The 21,562-nt window shown below is 38.7% G+C and overlaps 1 protein-coding gene across 3 annotated transcripts in view; it reads left to right on the top strand.

Moving 5' to 3' along the window:
• The window catches only part of camk4 (calcium/calmodulin dependent protein kinase IV), a 138,111-nt gene that overhangs the window by 110,519 nt on the left and 6,030 nt on the right, over positions 1–21,562 (top strand). For all 3 annotated transcript variants that reach the window (XM_062972200.1, XM_062972198.1, XM_062972199.1), the window contains 4 exons: positions 8,957–9,047; positions 11,725–11,799; positions 14,254–14,329; positions 20,901–21,027. In XM_062972200.1, the coding sequence (XP_062828270.1) occupies positions 8,957–9,047; positions 11,725–11,799; positions 14,254–14,329; positions 20,901–21,027 (369 nt within the window). The remainder of the gene's footprint in view (positions 1–8,956; positions 9,048–11,724; positions 11,800–14,253; positions 14,330–20,900; positions 21,028–21,562) is intronic.

Genomic DNA, 21,562 nt, shown 5'->3' with positions numbered 1-21,562 from the left:
AAGATAGAATGGCAGGAGCGTAATAATAATTTGCCCTACCCAAGACATGGAAAGCAGTACTGGATCAGTAGATTGCCAAGCTGACTGTGAACCAGAAGTAGCCAAACTACCTATAGAAACAATGGGCAAGCAATTAAATCACATAATGGAGGACTAGAACCTGAACTCCAGGAGAAGTCCCCTAGTCGGAAGAAATTACCATAACTTTCATCATATTCTATAAGAACTGAAACCAAGCTTTCTAAACCAATTGATAAGATGCAGAGTTTTCAGATGTTGTCACTTGGGGTCTGATGAGATTTTAAATAATCTGATACATGGGAAAAAAAGGGTGAGATGGGTCATGGTGGTATTCACAATTTTCTTGCTGACTATTGTTGATGAAATACTAAGTGTTCAAGTCCCAATTGGCTAAGTATTCATTCAGCATGTGAAAAATATCTGTTTGAACAAACATACAAATGTAGACCTTTTTTTACATAAACTTCTAGCCTCATAGAGTTAACACTCAACTAGATTAAATCATTCAGTGCAGGAGTCTACAATTAAAGCATTCATATCAGATACTCATCCAAGCTCTTTTTAAAAACTTCCAACAAATGACTGTTCACCACCTTCTAAAGTGACCCATTCCACTGTCAAAAAATGTTCTGGAATTTCCTTTATTGTAATTAAGACCTTGTTGAGGTCTTCTCCATTGTTGTAATAAAAACAAACTAGTTTGGTCTTCTATCTAATTACCCTTCAGATATTTAAACATGAATGGGAATGTTGATTGCTTTAGAATCATGTTGTATGTAGGATTTCTACTCATGTATATTGAAAGTGTGCAACCCTTCTTGTACTACACCCCAAATAAGCAGCCAACAGTGATTATAGCCATCAAATGTATCCTTACAGGGTGTAAATTGCCAGTCTTGGCGGGAGGGTGGTTGACCATCTGTTTGACGACCGCTTACATTTTGTAATATAAATGGGAACTATCAGACCCTATGTCAAAAGTCTTCCTTGAGGTGAGGGGAAAGAGAAGACAGGAAAGATAGTAGGTTTGAGTAAAAACTGCAAGAAAATGGAGAGAGAAAATGACAGAAGCACTATAGCTTAGGGAGAGAAGTTATGCTTTGTAGATATAAATCGGTAGTCATTTCAATCTCAGATATCTCCAAATAATGCTGGAGATGCTTCTACCAGGATCAAACATCTGGCTGGGGATAAAGCAACTTTGTGTCTTCTGCCTTCAACCAGTTCCAGTTGAGATGGTTCTTTATGCAGGACAGGGCTATTACCTTTATGTCAAAAGTGGTGCATAAATATCTTACAAATATATTTTAAAACATTAAATACAATATCTTGATCATGCCACCTGATTTTTTGCAGGTCTAGTGGAAACTCATAAAAAAACCCTCAGCATTTCTCTGTATTTAGTATTCTGGAGTCACATCTTACCTACTTGAAATTCTGACCTTGTAGCATTTCGACATTTTTAAAAAGACTTCAATAAGGCTGTCAAATTTGCTAACACTTGATGTGATGGGAATTATTCTCTTGCATTCAGAAGCATTCAGAAATCACCTAGTATTCAGTAGCACAAAGCACATTATTTTATGCGTGTGACATTTTAGTTATTTTTCAGAGGAGCGGGTTACATATATATAAGTGAGAAAGTGTCTCTGTAACTTTGTTTTATAAACTTCTTTTCATAATGGAAAAGAAACAGTTCTTAATTTACATCTGGATTGTGAACATTTTGGGGAGTTTACATTGAAATCAATGCAAATTCAAGTAATGCATTTGAGGCCGTAATGTAAATAAAGGTATTTTTTCCAGCACAAAAGTATCTTCTTTTGAAACTTAAGAAATCTGACTTCAAGCTTTTAATGTAATAGAGTTTATTATTTTTCAGAGGCACCATGCATAGATTGGATTAAACCCCTCTACTTCCCCCAAGTGTTCCTATACTGCATATATTGATGCCATTTCAACTGACATGGCTCAGATCTATGGGATTTTAATAGGTGAGGTCCTTAGAATCCTCTGCTACTCAAGAGGTCTAGTGAACTGTCTTAAACAATAGCACTATAACTCTGTAGCAGGGAATTGCAAACTACAAACCCCAGGATTCTATAGGTTGGGACTAGGACAGTTAAAGTAGTATCAAACTGCTGTAAAAATATCTTTTCATGCCTTCTTCAGATTTCTCAAGAACGATAGAAGAGAAACTGTGGGCATCTTGCTTAGTTTTAGAATGTAAGTGAACAGAAAACATGGTCAATTCCTTGGTTGGTTATCAAGTCCAGCCTATTCACCATGCTGATCTAAATTACCTGAAACAATATTGGGAGGAGGAAATAGAGTGCCTCCTTTACAGGTGGAGTATCCCTTATCCAGAAATCTGAAATGCTCCATACTCCAAAATTGTCCACATGGGTGGCTGAGATAATGACAATTCCCTCAATAATTCCGTGTACGCAAACTTTGGAGCTCATCCCATGAGAGGGGGAAAGTATTATACAGTAGAGACTCGCTTATTCAACGTAAATGGGCCGGCAGAACGTTGGATAAGTGAAGATGTTGGATAATAAGGAGAGATTAAGGAAAAGCCTATTAAACATCAAATTAGGTTATGATTTTACAAATTAAGCACCAAAACATCATGTTATACAACAAAATTGACAGAAAAAGTAGTTCAATACACAGTAATGCTATGTAGTAATTACTGTATTTACGAATTTAGCACCAAAATATCATGATGTATTGAAAACATTGACTACAAAAATGCGTTGGATAATCCAGAACGTTGGATAAGTGAGACTCTACTGTATTACATTATATTATGTCCTATTGTGTTGTAAAGCAAATTGTATTGTTTCTCAAATCTCATCAAATATTGTTCTTTCCTGCCTTTTCTCTCAAAATGATCCATTTTCAGATTTATCACACGAGTGAGTGCAGTTCCCACCCACACCATTTTTAAAAACCCTTGGAAAAAAACCTTTTGGAATACTTGACTTTTGTCTTTAATTCCGCTACTCTCTAGGAGACCGAAGACACTGTTCTTAAGACAGACTCTACTTTTGGGATACTTGACTTTCTCCTTCAAACCCGCTACTCCCGAAGAGACAGAAGGTTTAGTTCTTAAGAAAACACCCCACCCCCGGCTCCTCTCCTTTCCTTCCCATCTCATTACTGTCAATCAAAGAAGTCCGAAACGAAGTTGAAAAGCTAGCAGTACCGTAATCTTGAAAGCCAAGATAACTATGAAGGAGAAATGGCAGGAAAGACAAAGTGGGGATATCTTAAATTTTCAGTATTTCCAATGATTAAATTAATTAAAATAAAATTACCATGGAAGGCTCATGAAGCAGGATTTTGAAAGACAAATGCCAGTGCTTAGTAGGAGACAGCCCATAGGAACGCCCATTACTCCACATCACTGAAGTGATTCAACATGGACAAATTAGATAGATCCCATCCCACGGGTTTTTCTGTGCTTTTTCCTATTTCCAATTGAATAATGAGCTCAGATGCCTTCCACCCATCTCATCACCCACCTCCGTTTATTGAATATGTTGGCTTAAAAATGAGCCAACAATGTGATGCGGCAGCAAAAAAAAGCCAATGGGATTTTGGCCTGCATAAATAGAAGTCTGGTGTCTAGATCCAGGGAAGTCATGCTACCCTTCTATTCTACTTCAGTCAGACCACACCTGGAATAACACTGTGTCTAATTTTGGGCACTGCAATTTAAGGAAGATGTTGACAAGCTGGATTGTGTCCAGAGGAGGGCGACTAAAATGATCAGGAGTCTGGAGAAGTCCTATAAGGAGTGGCTTAAAGAGCTGGGCATGTTTAGCCTGCAGAATAGAAGGCTGAGAGGGGACATGATGGCCATGTATAAATATGTGAGGGGAAAACAGCAAGCTTGTTTTCTGCTGCCCTGGAGACTAGGACGCGGAATAATGGCTTCAAACTATAGGAAAGGAGATTCTACCTGAACATCAGGAAGAACTTCCTAACTGTGAGAGCTGTTCAGCAGTGGAACTCTCTGCCCTTGGTGTGTGGTGGAAGCTCTTTTTTTGGAGGCTTTTAAGCAGATTCTGGGTGGTCATCTGTCAGGGGTGCTTTGAATGCGATTGCCCCGTTTCTTGGCAGAAGGTTGGACTGGATGGCCCACGAGGTCTCATCCAACTCTATAATTCTATGATTCACACTTTTTAAACACTTCCCTAACAAAGCATGATGGATGCAAGGGAGAAGTCTCCTTGCATCATGTGATGGGCTCCGTTGTACTTTATTTCCTTAACGTGTTTACACACACACACACCCCAGTTTCCTTGGTTTCCTGTACAAAATTATTAAAATATTGTATATAAAATTATATTCAAGTTAGAACACAACTTGGTCAAATATCTATCTAATTTAACAAACACAAGCAATTAAAAGTCCTAGCCATAAAAGAAATACATATCGGCCACTTCTATGGATAGTCCAGTTAAGTGGTTCTAGAAATAAGATTTTAAAATGTTCGAAAGTGTTTAATGGATTATCTGGGCAGTATTTCCAAAAATCAGTAAGAATAAGAAACAAACTTTTAAAATGGAAGTATATTTTATATTTTAGGCTTGAGGTGGATAGAAAGTTGCAATAGAAAAAAATAGCTAAAATATTTAAAGAATTGAGTGATATGTCACTCAAGAAAGAAAACTGCAAATCTGTGATTGAAACAGCTTAAAACACCAAGAAAAAATATTCACCAATATTCAGGCGCTACTATTATTATTATTTTGTTTAAAAGAAAGATATATAAGATTCTTTGTTTCTGATAACATCCCCAAAGCTTTTGTGCATCCTGGCGGTGATAAATCAAATGAAACTAAGACTGCAGTTTATGTCTCACGAAATAGTAATATAATCAAACATGCCACAAAGATTGCCTCCTACTGCAGATCATCCCAGCAAGAAAACTAAAATAGAAAAAACAAACATGTGTCCAGTATTAGAATCTCAGTAGCTCTATTTGAGCATTCTATTTTACAATCACATACAGTACAGGAAATTGAGAAAGTGCATTTAGATTCCACAATCGCCACACCAATCTTGATGGAGAAAATGTACCCGTGTTTAGCTGAATGGAGTGCATTGCTTTTTGCACTCAAATACTTTGATAAGGTAATAATTCTGATCATGCTGAATTTTGTATTCACTTTAGTGTATTCACTTTGCTGCAACAAATCTTCTCTATAAGCAGAGGGAGGTGCTCCTGCAGTTTGCAATACAAAGGAATGCTGAAACTAAGACAAGTCAAACACGCATTCTGGACTTTAAGAGAGCTGACTTCCAAAAAATGAAGGAATTACTGAGCGGCATTCCATGGACGCCGATATTAAAAAACAAGGGAGTTAAGGATGGATGGGAGTTTTTCAAAAGTGAAATACTCAAGGCGCAAATGCATACAGTGCCAACAAAGAAGAAAAATAAGACAAGTGCAAAGAAGCCAGAATGGATGTCCAAAGAACTTCTAACTGAGCTAAAGCTCAAAAGTGACATGCACAAGAAGTGGAAAAGGGGAGAAATCACCAAAGAAGAATTCAAACGTATAGCCAACACCTGTAGGGAAAAGGTTCGCAAGGCTAAAGCGCAAAATGAGCTCAGGCTTGCCAGGGACATAAAAAACAACAAAAAAGGCTTTTTTGCTTACGTTGGTAGAAAAAGGAAGAAAAAGGAGGCGATAGGGCCATTGCAAGGAGAAGATGGGGTGATGGCGACAGGGGACAGGGAAAAGGCAGAACTACTTAATGCCTTCTTTGCCTCGGTCTTCTCAGAAAAAGAAAGCCATCTTCAACCTCAGCAACACGGAATGGACGAAGGATTGGGGGAAATCCAACCCCAAATAGGGAAACAAGTTGTCCAGGAACACTTGGCCTCTCTAAACGAATTCAAGTCCCCAGGGCCAGATCAGCTACACCCAAGAGTACTGAAGGAACTAGCGGAAGTTATTTCAGGACCACTGGCAATTATCTTCGAGAGTTCTTGGAGAACAGGAGAAGTCCCAGCAGATTGGAGGAGGGCGAATGTGGTCCCTATCTTCAAGAAGGGAAAAAAGAACGACCCAAACAATTACCGTCCGGTCAGCCTCACATCAATACCAGGCAAAATTCTGGAAAAGATCATTAAGGAAGTGGTCTGCGAACACTTAGAAACAAATGCGGTCATTGCTAATAGTCAACACGGATTTACCAAAAACAAGTCATGCCAGACTAATCTGATCTCTTTTTTCGATAGAGTTACGAGTTGGGTCGATACAGGGAATGCTGTGGATGTAGCGTACCTGGATTTCAGTAAGGCCTTCGACAAAGTCCCCCACGACCTTCTGGCAAACAAACTAGTAAAATGTGGGCTAGACAAAACTACGGTTAGGTGGATCTGTAATTGGCTAAGCGAACGAACCCAAAGGGTGCTCACCAATGCGTCGTCTTCATCATGGAAAGAAGTGACAAGTGGAGTGCCGCAGGGCTCCGTCCTGGGCCCAGTTCTGTTCAACATCTTTATTAACGACTTAGACAAAGGGTTAGAAGGCACGATCATCAAGTTTGCAGACGACACAAAACTGGGAGGGATAGCTAACACTCCAGAAGACAGGAGCAGAATTCAAAACGATCTTGACAGACTAGAGAGATGGGCCAAAACTAACAAAATGAAGTTCAACAGGGACAAATGCAAGATACTTCACTTCGGCAGAAAAAATGGAAATCAAAGATACAGAATGGGGGACGCCTGGCTTGACAGCAGTGTGTGCGAAAAAGACCTTGGAGTCCTCGTGGACAACAAGTTAAACATGAGCCAACAATGTGATGCGGCTGCTAAAAAAGCCAATGGGATTCTGGCCTGCATCAATAGGGGAATAGCGTCTAGGTCCAGGGAAGTTATGCTCCCCCTCTATTCTGCCTTGGTCAGACCACACCTGGAATACTGTGTCCAATTTTGGGCACCACAGTTGAAGGGAGATGTTGACAAGCTGGAAAGCGTCCAGAGGAGGGCGACTAAAATGATTAAGGGTCTGGAGAACAAGCCCTATGAGGAGCGGCTTAAAGAGCTGGGCATGTTTAGCCTGCAGAAGAGAAGGCTGAGAGGAGACATGATAGCCATGTACAAATATGTGAAGGGAAGTCATAGGGAAGAGGGAGCAAGCTTGTTTTCTGCTGCCCTGCAGACTAGGACACGGAACAATGGCTTCAAACTACAGGAAAGGAGATTCCACCTGAACATCAGGAAGAACTTCCTCACTGTGAGAGCTGTTCGACAGTGGAACTCTCTCCCCGGGGCCGTGGTGGAGGCTCCTTCCTTGGAGGCTTTTAAGCAGAGGCTGGATGGCCATCTGTCGGGGGTGCTTTGAATGCGATTTCCTGCTTCTTGGCGGGGGGTTGGACTGGATGGCCCATGTGGTCTCTTCCAACTCTACTATTCTATGATTCTATGATTCTATGATTCTATGAAATTCAAGCAGTTTGATGTGTTGGCTAAGGCTTTTATGGCCGGAATCACTGGGTTGCTGTGAGTTTTTCAGGCTGTATGGCCATGTTCCAGAAGCATTCTCCCTTGAGGTTTCGCCCACATCTGTGGCAGGCATCCTCAGAGGTTGTGAGGTGTTGGAAACTAGGCAAGTGGGGTTTATATATCTGTGGAATAATATCCAGGATAGGAGAAAGAACTCTTGTCTGCCTGAGGCAAGTGTGAATGTTTCAATTGGCCAGTTTGATTAGCACTGAATAGCATAGCAGCTTCAAAGCCTGGCTGTTTCCTACCTGGGGGAATCCTTTGTTGGGAGGTGTTAACTGGCCCTGATTGTTTTTTATCTGGAATTCCCCTGTCTTCTACACAACTTTGGTTTCTTAATAGAGCTAATTTTCTTGTTAAAACTGTTTGCTTTTAACAGAGCATATGTGAGAACTTTTTCAAACTGTATACATGTAGAAACATCATAAAAACACACACTGAAATAATGCAGTTTTGCAATAAGAAAAATCTGTCTTGTAATATCTGCTGTATCTGGCATTGGTTTTATAATTTTGCCTACTCCTTTAAATCAAGTGTGCAGTGTTCCCTCACTAATTCGCGGTTCACTTTTCACGAATTCGCTGCTTCGTGGTTTTTCAATAAACTTTAAAAGACTATTATAAATCATAAAAAATTACAATTTACAGCCTAAGGAAGGGAGGAAGGAGAAGCCAAAGGGAGAGAAACGCAGCCCAGGCGGCAACAGGAGGAGAAGGAGGCGATTTATCAACACACAATTGGTTAAAATACTTAAAATAGTGTATAACTACTAAAATATTTATAAATATTAAAATAAATATAGTAAGCCTATTTCACAGATTTTCACTTATTGTGGGTGGTCCTGGAACCCAACTCCCGTGATAAGTGAGGGAACACTGTATACAAGAAACCATCCACTGTTACTGTTAGATTCATTTTTCATCTTAAAATTTCAATTTCCTGTTACAAATTATGGTACAAAGTACATTAAAAACCTTGAGATAACATATTCTAGTACTAGAATCTAGATTTTTTAAATTATTTCTGAGCAAATTAGGTCCAATTCAATTAATAGGATTAACCCTACATGTACCACCCAACACTTGATTCAGTGAGACCCCTTCCACACACGGAATAACATCCCACAATATCTGTTTTGAACTGGAATATATGGCAGTGTGGACTCAGATAACCCAGTTCAAAGCAAATATTATGGGATTTTCTGCCTAGATATTCTGGGTTATATGACTGTGTGGAAGAGCCCTGGGTCTCAATCTAGCTAACACTAACCAACAGAATTTAGGCCCTAGTCTGCTGTCAGTATTTGGAGCTGCAACCAGTACACTTTAAGTGCAACAATATTTGAAAAATGCAAGTTTAAAATGTAATTTTAAAATCACATATTTTCACTTGTTCCTTCTAGTATCTACATGCTAATGGAATTGTCCACCGTGATTTGAAGCCAGAAAACCTTCTGTATGCAACACCAGCTCCTGATGCACCTTTAAAAATAGGTAATTGATCATTTCCAGTACTAGGTTTTGTTTTGTTTTGATGCTAATGCTGTAATGCACGGGAGTGAATGGTAGGGACACACTCATACATCCATTTATTTCATTCCAGTTATGCTCAGAACATCCCACAGTATTGACTAAGGCTGGATCTACACTGCCCTATAATCCAGTTTCAGAATGTGGATTATCGACATTAATCTGGATTATAGGGCAGTGTAGATTCAGTCTAAGGCAATCTCTTCAGATCTCCACTTCTTTAGGCTGAATAGACAATAGCAGCCAGTGGTTTCCATTTAAATCTTGTAGTGAATCTATAATATCTTGCATCACTTTGATTTTACTTTAACTGCTTTGGGTGCACCCTATAGAATGGGGTGGTTTGTAGTTTGGTGAGTCACCAGAGCTCTCTAGCTAAGAATTCTGAGTACTCCATCATAAACTGCAAATCCCAAGTTACCATAGGATAGAAGGGTGGCAGTTAAAGTTGAACTATGATGCTATAACTGTGTAGTTTGAAAAGGCCTTAAGATTTTGGTCAAATTTCAAAGGAACTATCCATGGTGCTGAACCCCTACCACTAAAGAAAGTTTAAAACATTGGATAGCTCCTTTAAAACTAGATTAAAATCCAGAATGGATTTATGGTTCTACTAGTATGGGAAATAGCATCTGCCATCAATGTTATGCTTGTGTAGTTAAAGGAGGCATTAGGCAGAAAAGCAAGGATGAACATACTACCTTCATCCGTGTCTGCATAGCCCCACCATGTATTGATTTTTTCTTGTTGCCTTGTAGAGCCATATAGATCCAGGGTTGTATTACATAAAGGAGGTTTGGTCTGTAAAGCTTTGCATTCAATATATTGTAATGAATTAGCTTGGGCGGAAGTGGGACTAGTTAATTTGGTTCTAGGTAATGTGGGACTAGTTAATGTGGTTTTATATTGTTCTGTTCGGGCTTGGCCCCATGTAAGCCGCCCCAAGTCCCTTCGGGGAGATGGGGTGGGGTATAAGAATAAAATTATTATTATTATTATTATTATTATTATTATTATTGTATGACACAGCAAACAAGATAGACATGCTGGATTTCGTATCACAAAATCACAAGTCGAACACTTCCCAAGTGTCTAGGACTGTGTGATGTATTTTCGGATGATGCGTGCAGATCCCAGCAGGGTGACCTTTTGCAGTTGGCAGATCGTGATTTTGTCAATGTCTATTGTTTCCAAATGCCGGCTGAGATCTTTTGGCATGGCACCCAGTGTGCCAATCACCACCGGGACCACCTGCACTGGTTTCTGCCAGAGTCTTTGAAGTTCAATCTTGAGGTCCTGATAGTGGCTGAGTTTTTCCTGTAGTTTTTCATCAATGCGACTGTCACCTGGGATGGCAACATCAATGATCCAAACCTTTTTCTTTTCCACAACTGTGATGTCTGGTGTGTTGTGTTCCAGAACTTTGTCAGTCTGGATTCGGAAGTCCCGCAGTATCTTTGCGTGCTCATTTTCCAATACTTTTGCAGGTTTGTGATCCCACCAGTTCTTTTCTGCTGGAAGGTGGTACTTGAGGCATAAGTTCCATTATTATTATTATTATTATTATTATTATTATTATTATTATTATTCTCTTCATTCTTCATCACCTCATGTGTCCTCAAACGAAGACCTATATTTCACCAATAATTATGCACGTTGGCTTCAGGATATGAAACTATGGTAGTCTCCTGTCCAGGAACAGGCATCCACAGAGATATTAAGGGCTCCTCCAGATACCCCTGCAGAGGGTGTCATTGTTTTGCCTCCTACTATTGGAAAATACCTGTTGTCTACGGCACCTTCCCTTTCCGTCAACCAGGTTTGGGGACTGCAGATGAGAAAAGGGGAATTTTGGAGCATATTGATCATTGCACAGTTGCCAGTGAATTCTGTTCTCCCCAATGGTTAAAAAAGTGAGTTGTGATGGCAACTCCTCCTCTTCTTCCTATCTCTTATTTGCATTTACACAGATCTTTGTATCTTGTTCTTTTCTCCCATTTTTGGTTTAATGTCTCCTCCAGCTATCTGTAACAAACATTGGGATTTATGATAGATTTGAGAATCCTAATGTTTTTCAGAGCTGCTCAGTTTGTTTACCATCACATGTTCTCATACTATGGAACACTTTTAATATCATCTCCCCACAACAACTTTTAACACATTTGCTATTTTAAAATGCTAAGTAACACTCCATTCCTTAGTTTCAGCTAATGTCTGTTCTTCTGGTTTGGGAGTAGCAACATCAAAAGGACATCAATAATAGAGGCATGACTTCCCACTTCCGTAAGTGGAGTTTTGCTTATAGTATGTAGCTTCCATAATCTACATTGATGCCCTTTATGCTCCCAAACCATTTGGAATCTGGAAAAATCAAAAGACCCTCCATGCCCCACCACTCATTCCCACATGGACAGGAGTGTCTTCTTATCGGACAATAACACTTTTGGATCCAAATTTTATTTTTGTGAGTTGAAAACATGAAAAATTACTTCATTAGAAATGTTTACTTTGTGTTTTTATTTGCTTGGTAGTGGTTTAGCATAAGGTTTTTTAAAAGATGAAATATTTCACTTAATTAATTCAGCACTGTGCTGCAGGAAACGTTATAAAATAATAAACCTTTCTGATTTGTATATAACAGCTGATTTTGGACTTTCCAAGATTGTTGCAGATCAAGTGACCATGAAAACTGTCTGTGGAACTCCAGGGTATTGCGGTATGTTCTTTTCTTACTTATAAGTATAGTAGAAATGACTGTATACCGAGTTGTTCAACTATTCATAATTTCCTAGACCCACAATAGTGAAAAAATCATATCAAAATATACTGAGCCTAAACGAAAGCTTGGAAATGCTAACATTAACATTAAATTACTCTTTCTTTCCCTTGTATTAAATACTTTGATGAAAAAAAGAAAACTTTATTTAGGTTTTAACTGGTTTTAAATTAAAATAAAACCCAGTTACTGTGTATTTACTAAAATTAGCCCAAATTACTCAATGATCCTAAATTGAAAAGTTAATTGCCACTCTATTGATTAATAACAATATAATAATTTAAATAATTTTCAAAAGGTTTGCCAACATTTTAATAAATTTAGCGTTGTAAATTAAGTTTAATGAACTATAACTACAGTCTAATCCTAAATCATGTGAATATATTTAAATTCATGCAATAGGACTTTTGCTAGATGACCAATAAATACAGTCTGAATATCCAAAAGAGTAGGCAATCCCTTCCAATAGAGCAGTGGTTCCCAACCTGTGGTCCATGGACCACCAGTGGTCCCCAAGAACTAAAATATGGTTCGTGGTATCACCATTACTACACCGTTGCAACGAGAGCAGCTGGTCTCGTAAAACCGTTGTCTTGTGAGACAACTGTGATGTCAGGAGGGGAGAGGCTGACTACCCACAAAAGGCACAACAACAAGCCTCCTGACTGCTGCTTCTCCTCCTTCCTCCCCCTGAGCGGAGCCGTTCCATGTGGCGCTTGGAAGTGGGGGCAACTTGGTGTCTTCATTTTTAGACCTGTTTCTGGGGTTATTTGGGATGCTGATTAAAAAAAATTGCATTGGATAGACCACATCAGCTCCAGATTATTAAATATGGTTTTCTGTGGGCGAGCAGATGGCGACTACTGGATGGCATATGTTCTGTATCAGAAACTAATGTAGATTATCCAATGAAGTTTTTGGAATCTCACCCCAAATAACCAAACCAAATCTAAAGTTGACCAAAAACTGATTCGTAACACTTTTGGTACTACTGTTGGGGAGTGGTTCCTGGTCGAAGTGGTCCCTGGTCAAAAAAAGATTGAGACCACTGCAATAGAGTGTCTGATCTGACAGTAGAATATCAAGTATAGAAGGCAATGAACCCAGAACAAACAAACAAAAAATATTTCCAGAAAATGTGTATGTTCACACATCTACACACCTCCTGGCATTTATTTCCCACTATCTGTTGCCTTTTTATGACTGACATATTATTTTAATGTAGCATTAAATATTTAAAATGTTTAGGAGGTGTTCAGATTAGATTACTTCACATTTTGATAGAATGAAAAATCTGTGTGCTTTAATGCACTGCAAGCCTCAGGGTTTTTAATAACAGAGATACCTCAAGCTTGAATAAAAGATAGGGGCTTTAAAAATTAACCAAAGCAACAAAAATAATGTGCAGACAATAACATGACTCTAAGCAAGAAAGATGTGAAGCAGCCTAGTAGAATGAGGTACAGTGGTATTAGTTGTTCATTAATAATTTAGTTCTGCAATAGTTATGTATCGCTCTAGGGTGGCAAAGCAGTCGACCGTAAAATGAAAATAATAGATTAAAATGTGTAACCTATGTGTAGCATCTCAGATAATCCACTGATTAAGATGCACAGAAAATGCAAATATATATTTTTGTGTCTGAAGGTCTAATTGGTAAGAAATTAAATGATAGAAAAGGGGAAAGGTTTGGTGGTTATTTATTTACTTATTTGCATTAATTTAAATGTGCCATACTTTGATTAACAGGAAAATTAGATCTTTTGTGAAGGTGAACATGTTCAAAAGAAAATCAAATATACTTCATTTTTTCCTTTCTACAAAAATAAAGTTGAAATAAATTTGGATTTTTTTGTTCTTTTCATTTTTTGGTACACCCGACTTTTAGGAAGTTTCCAGAAGATTTTGCTTCAATTTTTTTCAGGTCCTTCATTTTGTTTTATTTTTCTTAAAATATGATTTCTTAAAAAATAAATGTGTGTGTGTGTGTATATATATAAACTTACTACAATGTAATCTGAGCCTTGCCACATGCACAGTGGAGGACCTTCTCACAGTGACATTAGAGGCACTCCAAGTGACCATCTTCTGGTCAAAGGAAATCTAGTATAATTCCAAGTTTTTAACTATGTTTGTGTTTTTAAATATATTATGACTGTATCCTCAATTCACTTCTGACATGATAAATAAATAAATCACATAAAAATAGAGCAACAAAACAGAAACATTAACAATACTTACATAGGACATCAGTTATAGGAATTTCAATTGGGTTTTGGATTAGTATAAGGTTCTCTGAAAGTAGATAATACACATTGGCAGCTATTCCCCTTTGGTGTTACTTCTTTCTACATTTAACTTTTGTTTTATTGACAAGGCTTTTGTCATCTGCAGCACCGGAAATTCTACGAGGATGTGCCTATGGCCCTGAAGTAGACATGTGGTCCTTAGGAATAATCACCTACATCTTGTAAGTTTAGTGAAACTTTTAATTTTAAAGTTTTTAACGATGTCAAATAGAACTTAAGAGATCAAAAACTTGTTTTCTTCCATTTCTACTAACCATAATAATACTCCGGGAAAGGCCTGCAAAGACTTTAGCTATTTAGGAGTTCAAAAGAGAGATGGTTGTTCAAGGAACAGACCAATATAGTTTATAATATTCGTGATGGACTAGTATTGACGATTAACTGTATTTTAATTTTAAAGTGCATTTATTTGGTTTTGCTTCTGCTCTAGAACATGTACTTGTTATTTACATCTTGGCACTATTGCCAGTTAGACAAATCACATTAGACACATTAGGCAAATCACATTCAGCCTCAGGGGAAGGCAATGGCAAGCCTCTTCTGGACAAACCTTGCCAAGAAAACCCTATGAGAAGGTGTCCTTAGGGCCACTGTAGAGTCATGGAATCATAGAACTGGAGAGATCCCAAGGGCCATCCAGTCCAACTACTTTGCAGGAAAACAGATTCAAAGCACCCTTGACAAATGGCCATCTGGCTTCTGCTTAAAAACTGCCAGAGAAGGAGACGACCTCACTCTGAGATAGCATCTCCCATCGCCAAACAGCTCTTACCATCCGGAAGTTCTTCCTCTTGTCTAGATGGGTTTCCTGCAATTTGAATTGCTTTGTGTCCTAGTCTCCAGAATAGCAGAAAAGCATGCTCAATTTTATGTATTTGTCCATGTGAACATGTAGAAGCTACACAAACCTCCCCTTCTTCTATATGACACCCTTTCAATTATTTAAACATGACTGTCATATCCCCTCTCACCCTTCTCTGAGGTAAACATATCCAGCCCCCTAAGCCATTCCTCATACAGCTTGGTTTCCAAACCTTTGATCATTTTGGTCACCCTTCTCTGGACATGTTCCAGCTTGTCAAAAGCCTTCTTGAATTGCAGTGCCCAGAACTGGACACAGTTCTCCAGACGAGGTCTGACCAAAGCAGAATAGAGTGGGACTATGACTGTAGGTTGGAAATAATTTGAAGATAAACAACTACAGATATTTTACTTGAACATATATGCACTTTGTGCTGCTCTAGACAATATGGTTGATTTTAAACCATCTTGAATCAGAAATATATATTCTTCTTGACTGCATCTTGTCCACCATTTTCATTGCCATTGCATGTGCTGCTCCTGGTATTTGTAGCCACCATTTTTTTGCACTCAGATATTACCACAGAATACCATCACAGAATATTACATTTTGAAGACAGTGTCAGGAAAAAGAAGGCAAATGTCAGATTGTGGAACTGCAGGGAGATCAGCATGTTTTTTTTCTTTTTCATACTGACTCGTCCCCCACCAGTTCACCGCCCCAACAAGTATAACACAGAGTGACATGAGGCGTTGTTTCTGATGAAGAGGTTAAAACAATTGGCCCACCCAGTGGGCTGCAACAGTGCTCCTTGTGAACTCTTCTTCACATTTAGAAACTGAAGAGGCACGTAAGAGGGCAGGCTGTCCTTAAATAGCTAACAAATGCTGCCCTCATTAAATGCAGTGTTTTGGCATGTAGCACTTCCTTACAGCAGCTTTCTGGTCTCTATCCCTAGAGGCCATCAAAGAAGTTTTCTCCTATGCAGTATCTTTGCCACACTATCCAAAAACCTTTGGGGCGAGGTTCGTATTATTGTTGTTGTGTGCCTTCAAGTCATTTCCAATTTATGGCAACCCTGAGGAAACCTGTCACAAAGTTTCCAGGGCTGAGAGCATGTAATTCACCATGGCAAAGCAGGAAGCCGAACCCTGGTCTCCCAGCATTCATATCACTGCACCACACTGACTCTTTTGGGATGGATTTCCACCAAAGTTACATAGTGTAGTTATACTGCAGGCTAAACTCTAATTTCAGTCTGAGGCTGCTATTGTTTTAGACTAGAGAGGGTTGAGTTTAATCTGCTTTGAGTTAGATCTTCAAAAATATTTAATGTTTAACTACATTTCCATTCAAAAGCAACCTCAGTTACATACAGTAATGTTTCAGTATAACAAAAACAGGGAAATTAAAATGTGAAAGGGGTAAAATAACCACATTATTGGTAGGTTTCTGCAAAAACTGATAAAATATCCAAATATAAATTCATTTGTAAATTTCATCTATATATCTGTCTTTCAAATGTAAGCATTGACCCCATCTACAGTGCTATATAATGCAATTAAACTGCATTATATGAGTCTATTCTGGTCATATAATTCAGTTTCAAACTGCATTATATGGCAGTGTAGATGGGGCCATTGTTAGATCTTCTATCCATTGGATCATAAGTAGAGAACAAGTATCTTTTCAGAAACGAGGTATTAATCTTTATCAATCAAAAGTGCACAAAAAATCCACATACCTGAATATCAAGAAACTTCCCAAAAATAAATGAACTTGTGTGATTATTTCCTCTCAAAGTGTAGCTACCATGGGGCATTAAGGAAGCATTAGCAAGATTACTCCAACTATTTGCTGATTTAGAATATCCTTTCTTGAATAGATGTTGTGATGGTCAATATATCCAAAAGAGCAATTTCTGCTGTATAAGATGTAGTTGGAGATCTATGGCCTTTCTAGTTACAGTTGTTAAAACCAATGGTTGTTGCTTAGTCTCACACAAACATAGTGTCTGTACATTCCAGAAAGGGTAGAATTGTCTGCAAAACAATTCCAGTCCTAGCAGAGTGTTCTGGAAAACCAATTGACTCATCCATATATGGCACAAAAGCTGATCTGTTTTACTCTCTTGTAAAATGATAGGCCATAGGAAATACAAAACTGGTGAAAGGGGAGATTTAGCTGCTATTCCTGCACTTTATTGGCTTCTCAATCCCCTCTGAAGACAGTTCTCCCTTCTCATGCATAACTGATAAGAGGATAGCATCCATTTTATTCACTGAAAAGGGAATTAGCCTTACTGATGCTGAAATTATTTCTGTTCCAGGTGCAAACATGTTTAACCATTTCTAGAGTATTTTTCCGGGTTTTCTTCTACTTCCAATATTTGTGTGTATTCTTGCAGAGTACAAGTAGAAACTCTCTGGAAGGACAGATGAAATGCTCTCGGATGCTGTTTTCCAATTTCTTTCATGGAAGAAGTTGGCACAACTTTCTCCCATGTCATTGCCAAAAACTCAAAGTTTGGGAAGTTTATCTTTTGTAGTAAAACAGTTACCTTTCTAAAGCTCTTAAGAAAATTCAGATACTATTATCATGTCCCTGCTGTTCCAGAGGTAGCTGCTCCCAAAAGGAGATATATAAAAGGAAGACTTGGGATGCATATCTGCACTGTAGGATTAATGAAGTTTGACACCTCATTAACTGCCATGGCTCAATGCAATGGAACTATATGAGTTGTAGTTTTACAGTGTCTTTTAGCCTTTTCTGCCAAAGTGTGCTGTTTCATCACCAAACCACAACTTGGCATTGAGCCAAGGTAGTAGTTTGAAAATGCATTAATTCTACAGTGTTATAAATACATCCTTAGATAAATAAGGGTGCATCTACAACACTGACATTGACATTGCCCAGACAAATATCCTTAAAGACTCTAAACTAAGTCACTTATGGAGTTGACATAATGTACAAATTTCCATGACTATAATAGGAAAAAACAAAAAAAATCTGGGGGAAAGGAAAAAAATAACTGAGTGAGGAGAGGATCAGCTCCCTCCCTCTTATGCCCTAGTAGAGTTTTAGATTTAATAGTAGTTCTATCACAATCTAACCCATCAAGATTTTTTTTACTGTCATTATCTATTTTCCTTCTGTTTGTGTGTTCCAAGATGATAAACTCTGGAAGGTGATGGCTGAAAGCCTAAGGTTGATCTATACCTACCACAAAATCCAGGGCCAATCTGGAATAGCAATACTCCAGACTGGGCTCACAGCAGACACATGAAATATGTCCATCCCAAGTGGCAGTGAAATGGTGTCCTTATGATTCAACTAGCTTGAAAATGGTTCAGCCTACTGAACTGTCACGTTACCTTTCTTGTCACCATTGCTGCTGCCGGACGGCCTTAGTGTCAGATGACTTTGATGACATAGGCAAAGGTGCACAACGATGTCCAAGAGCCCTCTCAGAACTTTGTGGCAATCGGACACTGCAACAAGGGGCAACAAATGACCAATCTGTCCCCTTTTCTCTGCACTACTAAGCACAGGAGAAAGAGGCTGCGTAGACCAGTATATTCCAAAGCCAGTCATAGTGTTCATACTCTGCTCAAAATGTGGTCTACTCAGTGCTGGTTTTACCATTGTGCTTAGGTGTACTTAAACACAGGGCTCCATTTGCTAGGGGCGGGGGGTCATCTTTCTGCCATTTTTTAATGATGGATTTTGCTTGTGTGGTGCAATTTTAAATGTGAAGGTGTTCTGTTTCGGAGCAATTCCAGACATAATAATAGAGTTGATAGTCTATGGGAGTATGTCACAAGGCAGCCAGTGCCTCCTTCAGGTCCCAATGAAAGGGTCTCATGACTTAACTAGCACAGGGCCTCATTTGTACTGCATCCAGCACTGGGCCTGCTCTCGTGTTTCAGCAAAACTCCAGAGCATTCACTGACCAGTTCATCCTGGTTAACCCTGCATTAAGGACTGGAAGCCCCTGGACATCATTTGGGCATCCAGGAACAACTTCTGGTCCTGGGTTTTATGGCTAACATAGACAAGCCCCTAATTTTTCACACTCATTTGTACCTATTCAGCAAAGACTGGCCAAAAACATTTTGCTGCCTGAAAAAAAGACAAGATGGCACTGCCATTCATTATATATGAATGCTCTGTCCATATATATGAGCATGCAATTGGATCCTTCTTCATATCTGGTAATGCAAGAGGATCTTCCACCAAACTCATTGCATTCTCTTCCTTAAAAATAACACTAGATGGCAGTGTTAATGCATACCATATTACAGTAGAGTCTCACTAATCCAAGCTAAACGGGCCGGCAGAAGCTTGGATAAGCGAATATCTTGGATTATAAGGACTGATCAAGGAAAAGCTTATTAAACATCAAATTAGGTTATGATTTTACAAATTAAGCACCAAAACTTCATGTTATACAACAAATTTGACAGAAAAAGTAGTTCAATACGCAGTAATGTTATGTTGTAATTACTGTATTTATGAATTTAGCACCAAAATATCACGATTTATTGGAAACATTGACAACAAAAATGGCTTGGATTATCCAGAGGCTTGGATAAGCGAGGCTTGGATTAGTGAGACTCTACTGTACTTGCAGTCTTAAGCAGGCCCCTACATGCCTCTGTGCATCCGTAATCACAAACACACATGCACTCACCCATAGGCATTTTAATGTCCTTTTGCTTCCACCTACAGCCAGTGTGAGATACTTTCATTTTTTAAAATATGTCCAATGCTTTAAAGTTTCCAAAATACTGTTAAGAAAATTCAGAAAAATAGATTTAAAATTCTCCAGTGGACCTGCAGCTATTTTCCTTGATGTGCTAATTATTTTGTTTTTAATCAGATTTTGGAACACTTCTTTATTTTGGCTATAGCTCCCAGATTTCCTAGTTCAATATGGCCACTGGCCATAATATTGAGGGATTTATGGAAAACTCTGCATTTTATGTATGGAAAAACTGTTTGTGGAAATCAACATATGCCCACCACCTCCTACATTCTGAAATAGCAGTGCTTTGGGAGGAGAATTCTATACAGTATTTGTCAGTGTGTGGGCCAACCTTTGATATGGAAGCATTTTAAAAAAAATAAAATTATGAAAGTGATCTAAATACCCTAAAAGCACCACATCCCATCTCATCTTGGAAGCAAAGCAAGGTCAGCCCTGGCTAGTCCTTGAACACTGTCAGTGAATAGCAGGTGCTGTAGTCTATATTTCAGAGAAAGGAACTGTCAGAACCACCTTCGACTTCCTGAGAAAATACTATAAAATGCATGGGGTCACCATAAACTGAGAAGCAGTTTGAAGGCTTCCTCTCACATACACAAATATTTTAGATTGTGGTTCCCAACCTTTGGTCCTCCAGGTGTTTTGGACTTCAGCTGCTACAATTTCAGACAGCTGGGAAGCTGGCTGTGATTTCTGGGAGTTGAAAACAAAATACCTGGAGGACCAAAGTTTGATAACCACTGTAAGATTACTAGAATCCTGATATTTTTAATACCCATATTTCTAGAAAGGAAATATCCCACAGATGTGATCCTCTAGATCAGTGGTTCTCAACCTGGGGTCCCCAGATGTTTTTGGTCTTCAATTCTCTGAAATCCTAACAGCTGGTAAACTGGCTGGGATTTCTGGGAGTTGTAGGCCAAAAACATCTGGGGACCTCAGGTTGAGAACTACTGCTCTAGATGTCATTAAACTTCACTTCCTATAAGCCCTACCCAGCATAGTTAGTGATAAGCAATGATCCTGTAACAACCACTATCCAGGAATATTCAGCACTTTGGTATACCTTCATATAGATGCAAAATACTGTTTGTGTAAAGAATGGTAACACTTATCTATATGATTAAGCCGTATCATGATTTGTTTCTTAATTTTTCTCCAGACTTTGTGGTTTTGAACCATTTTATGATGAAAGAGGAGACCAATACATGTTCAAGAGAATTCTGAATTGTGAATATGATTTCGTTTCCCCTTGGTGGGATGATGTGTCTCTGAATGCCAAGGACTTGGTATGTTCAATAGCTTTTATAATTGATTTTAGGATACAAGGGATTGCTTTGAATGTGTGAAAACTCAATTAAAACATAGTTTTTTAAAAAAATGCTAAAATGAGAACTGTGACTCATAGTTGCATTCAGGTGGAGACAGAACCATAATACAAGGACATGGGAGAGCCTTGGACCCACAACATTGTTTTTCCTCTTCAATTTGTTTAGGTTGGATTTGACACTGTGAATCTAAATAAAATTGGATGTTAATCCCATTCTGATGAAAATATGTGCCATGATATGCATGTATTTTTGTTAGCATGAGTGATCAATGAAAATGCTGCATGTCCCACAAATTAGGAACTGGGCACTGTTAGCACTGGCAAACTGTCAGTGGGTGAAGAAGAAGATATTTGGTTCCATTCTTCTTTCCCTATTAGCAAGGTTGGCTTGCCAATGTTAAAATTGTAGCAAGTACACAAAAGTTTCCAATGGCCAGTGACCTCATGTTGCTCCTGGTGTTACACATTTTCTGCCCACTTGGCCCCACTTTCCA

This window comes from Anolis carolinensis, chromosome 2, assembly GCF_035594765.1.
Source record: "Anolis carolinensis isolate JA03-04 chromosome 2, rAnoCar3.1.pri, whole genome shotgun sequence".
Classification (NCBI taxonomy): Eukaryota; Metazoa; Chordata; class Lepidosauria; order Squamata; family Dactyloidae; genus Anolis; species Anolis carolinensis.
This window is presented reverse-complemented; position numbering and strand designations above follow the sequence as displayed.